We start from the raw sequence: 12,108 nt of genomic DNA, 5'->3' as shown, positions 1-12,108 counted from the left end.
CTGAGTCCCAACTTCTGTAACTCATCATGTTGTAGCTGGTATTTAGATCTACCTTCCTCTAACTGCTCCACATTCCTTTTGTCTCAGTAAGAACCTTGGCTGGCTATGGTTCTTAGATCCCCAGAGCAACTTATGGTCTCATCCTGATGAGTTTGGGCCATGAATAGATTTTCCTAATCGAGCTATTGTAGTTTGCCACTGACTAGACTCACAAGGTATGGTTCACATAAGACATGGTCTCTGGAACTCTCAATGTTCTGGACTTTCTCCTCTTTAGCTCTACTATACAGTATCAGTTCAAGTCCTCAGAAGACAGTTCAGACCACCATATATACAGCAACACTATTCTTTGTCTATGCTTCAGGTTTTTGAGGACTGGAGTGGCCAGGCAAGACATTGTGGCCCCTGGGTGGAAGTCATCTTTTCTTAGACCTATAGAACTAGAGAACATAGGATTATGAGGGCATTTATTTTTTCTCAAGGGAGAAGCACTGTGCCAGATAAGTCAAATTGTAGATGGAAGTTTCTGTCTCACCCAATCCTACAGCTGTGCAGTCCCAAATAAACACACAGATGCTATGGGATGTCTTTCTGTACACTATGAATATGTTTTGCTCTGATTGGTTGATAAATAAAGCTGATTTAGCCTATGGCAAGAAAGCTTATAACCAGGTAGGAAATCCCAGGAGAGATACAGGGAGAAGAAGGGTGAAGTCAAGAGAGACGCCAGCTGCCGCCCAAGGAGCAGCAAGATGCCTGCAGACTGGTAAAATCACAGCTACATGGTAACATATAGATTAATAGGAATGGGTTATTTTAAGATGAAAGAGCTAGCTAGCAAGAAGCCATAGGCCATACAATTGGCAATTAATATGAGTCTCTGTGTGTTTACTTGGGACCGAGTGGGGGCGGGACATGGGAAAACTTCTGACTACACACAGAGGCTTGTATTAATTATAAACTATTTTGCATATTGCTCGGGATTACAACTAATTAGCTTTTACACTTAAGTTAACGCATAATTCTTGTCTATGTTTAGCCACGTGGCTTGGTACCTTTTCTCAGTCGAGCATTCTCATCTCTGCATTTTGCTTGGGACTCTGCCTATGCCTTTCCTCTTCCCAGAATTCTCCTAGTCTGGTTGCCCTGCCTATATTTCCTGCCTGGCTACTGGCCAATCAACAGGGTTTTTTTTTTTTAAATTTCTTTATAGGGTTTTTCTGTGTAGCTTTGGAGTCATTCCTAGAACTCACTCTGGCTTTCTCAAATTCACAGAGATCCACCTGCCTTTATCTCCTGAGTGCTGGGATTAAAGGTGTGCACCATCACCGCCCAGCCCAATCATCATTTTATTAAACCAATATGAGTGACAAATTTTTACAGTTACAAGAACATTATCCCACAGCATCAAATTAATACCCAAATATGTATTCCAGTACAAGCAAAGGGCTATCTCTTCCACAATGGGAGTGGCCCAGGAGAATCAATCTGTCACCAGGTGGCTGCCTGATTGCCTGGGTAAATAGAGCTATGCTGGGGATTCAGTGTTGGTCTCTGCTAGTGGCAGACTGGCACTCAGCAGTGGTTGTGGCCAGGTTGGCTTTGGGGAGTGAAAGTTCATGTTGCTAAGCTCACACATACCTCCATCCCTGCCACAGTGGACACTGTTTACGAGGCCATTGGGTAGACCAGTGGCTAGACAAAGAGACACACTGGTACCCACATAATGGGTCATTCTCTTCACTTTTCACTTACTTATTAAAATCTACCATTGCTGAGATCATTATTATTTGTGAGCATGGACATGAAACATAAATGCCATCACATTCCTTGCACACTTAGAGATGTCTCTGCACATTCCTCTTTGTCAGGCTTCTTGCCTCCAATTTCCCAATCATGCTATTTCTAACTTCAAGCCATCTGGCCAAAGCTGTAGCCCATGGCAGTAGAGATCTTTATCTTTGGCTTACTTCTCGTCCAAACAAAGGGAACAACAAAGTGTCCTGCTCACTGTGAGGATTGACTGGCATCTCTGAGATGCCAGTGAAGAGGACCACAGCACTGCAGTTGTCCACCTTTGAATTCTGCGTATCATGCAAAACCATCTGTAAACCAAGCCTGTCTCAGGCAGCTGTTTATATGGTATTCCTTGTGAGGCTATGGGTACAGGATGGGGAAGAGAAAGTAAATAGTGGGAGAGGAACCATACACATTTGGATGTATCTTCACATAAATTAAAATGTACCTTTAATGCCTGCCTGGTTGTTTTATTTATCACTTCCCTTAGCTTCGTGTCTTGGTGGGCTATAAAGCACTCTGTTCATGATGGCAGCTCAGGTCACATGCCCCCATGGTGGTTCATGAGTATGTGTCAGTCTCTCCTAAGGTCCAGAAACAGACCAGATTATTTTTCAACCATAAGTAGTTATCTACAAAGGACCATAGAACTTTGCTCTGAAATCCTAAGGCTCTGAATGGCAACTCATCTATAGGAACTTTCCAGAGCCAGTATTATCAAATCTGCTGCTTCATGGGGCCCAAGTGCTAGAGAAGTTTGCATTGTATCTTGGATCAATTACAAAGCCTTCTCTTGTTCAGAGTTCCTCTCAAACTCGCAGCTCTTCAGATCGTTTGTATACGCTTTCCTAGAGCCCTTGTAACATTACCACACGCTAATTGCTTAAAAACGTAGACATTTTTGTCTTGTACAGGTCCAGAGGCCAGGGGTTTGCACTCAAGGTCTTACATTCTCCATCTGTGTGCTTTGGAGGAAAAATGCCTCCTGTCTGTCTCCTAGCTGCTAGTCTGTAGCAACCCTTGGCTTTCATTGGCTTGTCGCTGGCATCACTCCATCTTCGGCCTCCACTGTCACATGCTATCTGCCCTGCATGTCTCTATTTCCATATAAAGACAGGAGTTGTTAGAATTAGGAATTGCCCTAATCCCCTATGATCCCATCTTAGCTTGATTACAGCTGCAAAGATCCTATTATTAAGTAAGGCCACATTTGTGGGTGCCACATCTTTTGAGGGGTGTATAATTCAACCTTGGTAAATGAGCTGGATGAGCAGGTAAAGAATCTGCCCCCTCTATAGTCCACAGCCAGTGTCTATTATGCCCTTTGTAGTCTCAGAAGGGGTCATATAGAATAGCTCACCTTCATCTTCAAGAGGATAGCTCGATATGCTTACACCACCAGACTGGGCAATTTCTCTGAGGTTCAAAGTCCTGGCATTTTTGTCAGGTTTATTTCCAAGCTCCTGACAGGCAAATGTCTTACCATTATGTTCAGAATAATAGCTACCCCTTGCTCACTAGGTCCAAATGTCATCAATGTATATAGACCAGTGTGATGCCTTGGGGGAAGGGAAAGGCGATCAGGGTCCTCAAGGACTAAATTATGACCAGATTAAAAGAGCTGACACACCACTGATGGAGGACAGTGAAGTGGTATTGCTGGCCTTGTCACCTGAAAGCCAACCACTTCTGGTGGTTTCTATGAGTTATCAAGAGCAAAGCATTTGTCAGATCAATAGGTACTGGGGAAGTGATAATATGCTCAGGCTGACTGTCACAGCTGGGGAGAGGGAGAGCAGGTGTGTGAGACCACAGATATGGAGACAGCAGAAATCAGCATTGCTCTGTGTCCAACTCTCTATTCCATGCAAATGTCAGATCTTGGATTCCTAGTAAGGGATCCTCCAGGGGATGTTTCACAGGTGCACAGTCTGTCCAATTATGCACTCCAGCTTGCCTCAGCTCTCCATTTTGTTCCCCTTTCTTTCTTGTCTGTAGTTCTCCCAACCACCGTGGTTTCTTTTGGAGACAGTCATGCTTTCCCTCAGACAGTGTATAGTCTCATTGCATAGTCTCAATGTATCAGAATCTCTTTACAGGAGTTAAATACAAGAGTCAAGTGGGACCTGAAAAACTCTTCCATGAACCCAGGATGCACATCTCATTTCTCAAAACCCACATCTCCAACCTAGAACTTTTACCTAAATTTTCATTATTATTATTATTATTATCATCATCATCATCATTTCTACTGCAAAGCTGAGGATCAAACCCACAGTCTTGCAAGTGCTGGATGAGTGCCATGCCACTAAGCTATACCCTCGCCCCCTATGCAAACTTTAAATCCACTTAAACAGCACCTCCATATCTCTAGAGGTGCTGAATGGAAGCCTCGGTTTGATCTTGTTCAGAACCAGGTTGACTGGCTTTTCTGTGAACCCCTTCTTCCTGTCAGTTCCCTCCCAAAGGACAGAATCACCAGTCATTATGTAAGCCTTAGACTGGGGGTCATTTTGGTGTCCTGTATGCCCCTTCCTTCCACATTCCTTCAGTTACAGCTGTGTATGTTTCACCTCTGAACCTTATCTAAAACCCTGCCTTCCTCTCCATCCTCCTGACACTGTATTGGCTGCGTCACTGCCTGTGATGGCTTGAATGAGAACTGTCACTCATAAGCTCAGGTGTCTGAATGCTTGGCCCTCAACTGGTGGCACTGTTTGAGGAGATTATGGACCATGCAGGAGGAAGTACGTCACTGAGGGTGGCTTTGAGAGTTGACAGCCTCACTGCACTTCCAATTCAGTCTCTGCTTTGTGTTTGTGATTGAAGGTATGATCTTCCTCCAGTCACCTCCCACCATGTCTCACCCACCAGTATGGACTCTCCCTCTAGAACCATAAGCCAAAATAAACTCTTCCTTCTACAAGTTGCTCTTGGTCATGGCATTTTATTACAGCAACAGAAAAGTGCCTAATACACCTTCCTTCTCAGCTAGTAAAATAACACCCACAGGGAGGAACACTAGGCAGTTCTCTGTCTCTATCTTTCTCTGCACTCCATCTCCACCTGGCCCGTGTGATTATCTTCCCTGCCTTAAGTGTTTCACTGACTCCCTGTTCACACAGGGTTTTGGTGCACCGTAGTTTGTTCCACACCCCCAGAATTGTCTCCTGTTCCTCTATTTCTCACCTTCAAACACATAGCAACCCCTGTAGTAACCATGTGGAAACACCCCTTCCCCTGTCCCCCTGTCTCCACTCTCCCCTTGGGCTGGGAATGCCTTCGAAGTATTCTAATAACTCAGCTCTTCCTTCTCCTCATGGGACAGGGCTCAAGAGATCTGGAAAGCCTCTCATCTTTCAAGACCTCCCTCAAATGAAAGCTTTGAAGTCTTTCTTAATCTCCCCTCCCCTCCACTCCCCCATCTTAAAGCCAAGGCCACTCTCAGGACAAACTCCACATGCTTTTTATGGCTTTCCCTTACTTTATTCTTAGACTGTCAAGTCTATATCACTTTACTCAGATTTTCCTAAACTTCTCAAATTATTTTAACAGAGAAATCATGATTATAGATCATTATAAAAATTAAACAGTTCACACAAACCAAAAACCTCACTCCATGTAGCTCTTAATCCTAACCCCCTTTCTTTCGTCTTCTATCACTCCAGACTGCTTTTCACCAACAAGACTGTGGTATTCCAGTTTCTTTGTTGCTGTGGTCAACATCTGAAAAGAGACAGTCCAAGGGGAAGAAGGATTTATTTGGGCTCATGACTTTTGCGATTTCAGAGTGAGGGTGAGCCTTGTTCCTGTGCCTTGAGGAGACCAAACATCAAGAGTCAATGGTATGGGGGAGCAAATTTGTTCACTTCCTAGCTATGAGGAAGGGAGGGAGGGAAGGGAATGAGATACCACACACACACACACACACACACACACACACACAGAATGAGAATGAACAAGGACATACTCTCAGTGGCTGTTTCCTCCAGCTCTAGGTCCCACCTCCTAACATTTTTCTCCCTCTCAAAAGAGCACCACCAGCAGGTTACAGTACATGATCCTGTGGGGATATTTCATATTTAAACCCTACGGATCATAGTCTAGAAATATTGCCATTTGAGTGCATGCAGATGGGCTAACCACAGCGTGGGATTGCTGCAGTGTTCCACACAACTGGACAGTTTAGGTGACCCTTCTGCTATTGATGGACATTTTGGTATTTCTCCCAACACTTTGTGGCAACAAATAGTGTCACACTAAAGATTGTTCTGTATATTTCCTTATGCGTAAATGTCAACTATTGGTTTTCTACACAGTTACCCTAAAGGAGAAATTCTGACTAGAAGGTGAACAACAGCTAATCCTATAAGCCTCGGCACCACTTTTTCCCTTGATATTCAGTAGTCTTTTAAACATTTTCCTCATGTTTTGGTAAGAATTATTTGTGCCTGGTGGTGTGGCTCACACCTTTAATCCAAGAGCTCAGGAGGCAGAGGCAGGAAGATCTCTGAGTTCAAGGCCAGCCTGGTTGGTCTACAAAATGAGTTCCAGGACAGCCAGAGCTACACAGAGAAACCCTGTCTCAAAAAAAAAAAAAAAAAAAAAACAAACAATAAAATCAAACCAAACACACACACACACACACACACACACACACACACACACACACACACACACACATCTCCAAGTTTGTTTCTTGTTTTCAAATTTGGTTGTATCTAACACAGGAAGTTTCAAACTTTTAAGTCATATTTGTGTTAGTTTTTAGTTTCTGTCTCAGGAAGACTACATGGCAAGGTCACTTGCATGTTTTGAAGTATTATTTACTTTGAAGTTTCCTGTTGTTTTGCTTTTTATGTTTAGTTTTTTTTTTCAGTCACTTGGGATTTAGTTTTACATGCATTAGAGGACAGTGTCTAACTTTCTTTCATTCTCTAAATTGAAAAGTAATTAGTCCACTTATCCCCAGCCCAAATTGAAATGCTGCATTTCCTAAACTAGACTTGTAAAAATATTCACAGGTCTGTTTCTGGGCTTTGTGATCTTGCTTGTTTCTGGGTCAGCAGAGCATTGTTCTAGCTACAGTCTCTTTTTCCTGTATTTTGCTATCTGATAGGAAACCACTTTTTTAAAAAAAGTGCTAATTATTTGAAAGGAGGGGACAGTTTCAGTAGTCAGTGAGTCAAAGAGCGTTTGCAGAGTGGCACCTGTAAGTGCTGAATGAGTCAGTGCTCGGTGCTCTGGACGCTGCCCTTCACACCCGCAAGGTCCCTGAAAGATGGTGTTGAAAATAACAGTGTGTCTAGCTTTTCGCTGCTCAGCCTTTCGCGTTGGATGATTTCATAAGTGTCTAATTATTATTTTATTTTGAATAAATAATATGTCTGCAGTATGTATAACTCAAAAGGGACAAAAGTGAAAATAGATTCCTTCTAGTTTCCAACAGTCAACCACTTCTATCCGTTTCTTCATGGAAGCCCAGCATGCATTCTGGCCTGAACTTTGTTGCTCTAACACAGTGTCTCAAAACTCAGTCTATAGCAACATACAAGATTCTGCTTTATGAAATGGATGTACCATAATTTATTAGTCAGGATGACAATCAAGTTGTTTTAATAAGCACTTTCAATATATGTAATTTCTCATACATTCAGAATACAAATTGCTGTTTTCAGTATGGTCAAACAGAAAACCTGACATTTGAACAATTTTGTTATTTGAAACTTTGATCTGTATCTCTTGGCTTTTGTGTGACTATACATATGAGGTCTACTTGTATATCATCTTTTTGTAGTAGTTGGAGCAGTTTCTTACTATGTGAGAGATCTAAAATTTTGATTGTCAATCCTGTAGTCTTATCCTGCTGAACCAAAGAGTCTACATTTTGTTTTAAAAGTAGAAGCTATATCTATATCTATATTTATATCTATATCTATATCTCCAGGCTAGTGCTGCTTATTTTGGGGTCTTTTATATGTACATGTGCCTCTTATAGTATACAAGCCTTCTAAGAATGCATAGGCATTGGACATTTGTATATAGGCTTGAAATCAGTCCTACTCTGGTCGATTATGTCTTTTGTGAAGCTTTGTAGCCATTTGCTGTTAGCATTTCTTCAACAGCATTTGCTCATGACAGTTGTGTGTTAAGCTTTATGAAAGTGTTGTTTGTGAACACTCTGCAGAAGTACAGCCTCTGACCAAGGAACCCGATGCCAGGACACTACCCACCGAATAAACAGAATGGACTCTGGAAATGCTTGACCCATGCTCCATTCCTTCTCGACTTCTTCGCTGCTTAGCATTGGCCATAAAAGGTTTCTGGCACTAATTCCTTGACACCTGTGTCTTACCCTCCCAGTGCAGGTTCAAATCAGACCAACCAACTATAAATCTTAGCTTGGCAATGAGACACAAGAGAGAACAAACCCTCTGATGGTGAGTCAGAGATATCTTTGGAGAATGTTGTTCATAGACAAGGCTAGAGGAGTTGTCAGAACTGAAATGAAGTCATGTTGGACATGTGGTGCTTACTGACAACCTCAGTACTTGGGAAGTTGAAGATACCAAAAGTTTGAGACCAGTCTGGGCTTCATAGTGAGATTTTGTCTCAAACCAACAAGATGGAGTTCCTTATGCCAGATCTTTCAAAAGTAACTAAAGCCAAGAGGCTATGCAGAAATGGTTCTTCTGTACCAGATACTAACTGAATGTGCTCTAATCTTGGCTCCCACTTATAATCTGCTTCTATTTGTTTTAGATGCGGGTATACTTCACTGAGTTGTTAAAACAAGGAGTGGGGGAATCTCTGTAAGTTCAAGGCCAGCTTGGTCTACAGGAGTTCTAGGACAACCAGGTCTGTAAAAAGAGCCTGTCTCAAAAAAACAAAACAAACAACAAACACAAGGAGTGGGGAAATGTAAGCAGCCTGCCTGGCAGAAATAAATACATTCTAAAGAGACACTTATGTCCCTCTCTTGGGCTATTATACTATTCAAACAATGTACACCAACAAATTAGAAATTCTAATTGAGAAGAAAATCCAGAAGCCCTGGTGACAACTGGAGGAGGAACCTGTCTACCAGAGGAGGAATCTAATGTGTCTTGGAGACAGGCTTGCGGGAGAGACAGGAGCAGAGACAATGGTGGGCAGGACCACACCTTGGCCAGACAGCCTGGTTCTGCGTATTTCTTGTCTTCTATTTAAATGTTACTCTCATTTTAGGATTGCAAGTTGGGGTCCCCTGGGTATCTTTGTACCACTTCCAAAACGTGGCTACATTGAACGTTTTCCTTTATTCTGCTTTTCATTGTAAACAGTTAGCTCTGAACATGACGTTGGTGGTTCAGGGAGTGCTTAAAATTTCAGCTTTGATGTATATTGTTAGATTGATCTCTAAGAAGTTTTGAGAAATTTCACGATGAATAAGGACTATAACAGCGTTTGATGCTGGGTTTCAGACCTGCTCAGACGTACCCAAGTATTATGGAAAGCACCAGAGAGGCTCTGGACAGGGCCCTGAGGGTGAGTCAAACTCTATGTGTGTGAATGTGCACGTGGGTGATGTACCCATGCTAAAACGTTCAAGGAAGCGCCAGTCATCTAATTAATGAGAATCCTGTTGAAAGCTCTAATAAGGAATGAAAATATTAGTAGCTTGACTAAAGAACTCGTGCCTTTATTATTCATTCGAAACTGGCAGTAAATAATAGGTTTGAATTTCACAGTCATGAGGCTGCTAATCAAAGCACAGGGCATTGCTTAAGATCATAATTCATTATCCTTCGCAGCAGTAGCATAACAGGGCTTGTCTTTTTGAATTGGTAACTGGGCACTAGCCTCTGCTAGGCTCTTGGACTCATCCAGAGGGATGAAGGCTGGTAGTCACATAGCAAGATGAGAACACTGTCTCACGTATAGGATGAGCTATGATTGGGATCCTCCTCCAGGATTCAGCCCGGTAAGGGTTATCCCCAGGTTCTTGTCAGCAGAAATTAATGATGGCAGGCTGGAAAGAGAGCTTGTCTCTAAGCAAGCAGCCATCTGGGAGGCAGAGACTAGTTTTGTTCTAACTCATCCTTCATGACTTGGTGGTGCCTTCAGTCTGCTCCCACCTCTTCACACCTTACTCCACGTCATCTGGTAGGTTAAACTCTTCTCCCTTCCACTCGCTCTGGTAAACTTACTATTGGGAACTCCCGCCCCCTCTCTCAACACAAAGCAAACACCAAATTTGCAGCTCCCCCTTCTACTTGACGTGGGCAGAAATGAGATGAATCCTCACCTTCTGGCCCTCTTCCTTCCCTCCTTCAGTGTCTTCTCTATTTTTATAGCTCTTCATAAATTCTGGTCACCTCTGGTGGGATGAAAGGAGGCTGTGCTGCTTTGCTTGACTCAGTTTCTCTCATTTGGGGCATCCTCTCAGATTTTTTCTATTCCTTCAATGGCTTGTGGCTCCAGTCCCTCTGACTGTTCATGGGTCTGAGAGCCCACACATCTCCCTTATGTTAGCATTTAGTACCTGCTGTACTCAGATTTCTAAAGACAAGAGTGGAGCACTCTCAATTAGCCTGGTCAGAGGAGACGTCTTGAAATGAACCTACAGTCAACACAATCATACTCCATAACAAAATTTTATTAGGATGATGTCAAATTAGAAAATTTCTCTACTTGCCATATTTACCCAAAATGACAAGATTTTACTTAGCTGAATATAAAAGTTTCCCCCAGTTTCTACTATTTGGAAGCAAAAAAACTGACATGCAGAGCAGTATACCTGATACTACAGGGCTAAGGCTTAAGAAGTGGTCAGCAAAGCATGCATTAGTTTTAAGCTTTGGGCCTGAGAAAGACATCATTCTCTATCTCCCTCAAAAGCAAGTCCATCATGTCTTGGGCTCCTAAGTCTGAAGCCTGCTCCTTGGAGCCTAATAGCAACATCTGCATTTCAAGAGAAGCTAGGCTTGAGGTATCTTATGGCTTCAAAGGCACAGGTCATGCAGCTGAATTAAAAGCTATTGTGTTGGTCTCTCCAATGCAGCCTTGAGCCACGCTGGGAAAGGGTGGGTCCAGATTGGTGCTTGTCCTTGGTGCCTCAGTGTGGCCTAAATGCCATCAGCCCTATTATTTTTGTCTTTTTGCTGCCAATCAGTCACCAGTATTGAAACTGGAAAAGGTCAGGGCCCCTGCACAGTCTCCCCCCATGTGGAAGGGTCGTACTGCAAAATATGACTTCCCAGCATGCAGAGGGAACCTGATTCAGGAGCCGAGAAGTTGCTCCAGTGCATACAAGGAAGGGAGGCTCATCATTGGAGTAAAACACAGAATATGGGAAAGAAACCAGCTTTCCCTGGAAAGAGTTCCCTTAGGCTGGCAAGAGGCCCTGCGTTTAACATAGACACACCTGGAGGCAAGCAGCTCCTCGGAGTAGTGGGAAGAACAGTATGGAGAGAGTGCCAGCAATGACCACAGGGCCTCCAACTCATGCAAATTCTCTGAGGCCATCAATGGTGGGCACTGAACACTCACTGGACTCTGCACATAGCCCTAGAGTTAGTTAGAACATGTGGAGTCAAGTCCTAAGAGATAAGAATTATCGCTTATGCTCAGGGGCTCTTTTTTCATGTTATTAATGCTCCATAATTAAGGGAATAGAATCTAAAATCCATGTGAAGGGCCTAGAGAGCTGCCTGAGGAACAGGAGGAGCCCCCTGCAGACCCAGCATACCTGGTTCATCCCAAAGGCAGCCAGACCTGACTCGCCTGGCCCCCAATCCGGCAGTAAAAATGGCTGTCAGATAATTAAATGAGGTTGCATAATACAGAGGGAAGGTAATGAATTCTCATTTCTGAAGGCACGGGAGGATACATGTGACAAGGTTTTGATTCTGTCCAATTTATGTTCTTAATACTCTTTGTGTCTCTCTTTGCACCGCCTCTTAGGCTCTTGGCATTCCTCCGTGGTCTTACATTACTTGTGATTACATCTGCACTCATCATGCCAATTAGTCCATCTGCGGTTGACCCCCGCGTCTGCTCGAGCTTGAGTTCGTAGCTTCCCAGGCCGAGGTCTCCCTCGTAGATGTTTTCCTTGCCAGGAGTCTGGAGTGAAGGCTTCTGGTCTAGAGCTAGCTTTGTGGTAGGACTGCTGGGTGAGGAGCCTGGCTCCTGGTAACTCATGGCGAGTTCATCTTGGTTTACAATACATTCCACATCATCCTCTTTCAGCTCTTCCTGGTTTGTTAAGAGAGAGAGAGAGAGAGAGAGGGGGGGGGGAGGCGTCACTTCATGATGAAGGCAGAAAACAGA

At 43.4% G+C, this 12,108-nt stretch overlaps 1 protein-coding gene across 1 annotated transcript in view; it reads right to left on the bottom strand.

Annotated features, from left to right (window-relative positions):
• Nucleotides 1-10,417: 10,417 nt before the first annotated feature.
• Slc9a9 (solute carrier family 9 member A9) overlaps nt 10,418-12,108 on the bottom strand; it is a 550,545-nt gene continuing 548,854 nt past the window's right edge. The window contains exon 16 of the mRNA XM_052716929.1: nt 10,418-12,033. Within this exon, the coding sequence (XP_052572889.1) occupies nt 11,602-12,033 (432 nt within the window). The 3' untranslated portion in view covers nt 10,418-11,601. The remainder of the gene's footprint in view (nt 12,034-12,108) is intronic.

The sequence above is a fragment of the Peromyscus californicus genome, unplaced genomic scaffold (genome assembly GCF_007827085.1).
Source record: "Peromyscus californicus insignis strain IS unplaced genomic scaffold, ASM782708v3 Scaffold_11__1_contigs__length_118956290, whole genome shotgun sequence".
Lineage (NCBI taxonomy): Eukaryota > Metazoa > Chordata > Mammalia > Rodentia > Cricetidae > Peromyscus > Peromyscus californicus.
The sequence above is the reverse complement of the archived record's forward strand: the minus strand, read 5'-3'. Positions and strand labels throughout refer to the sequence as shown.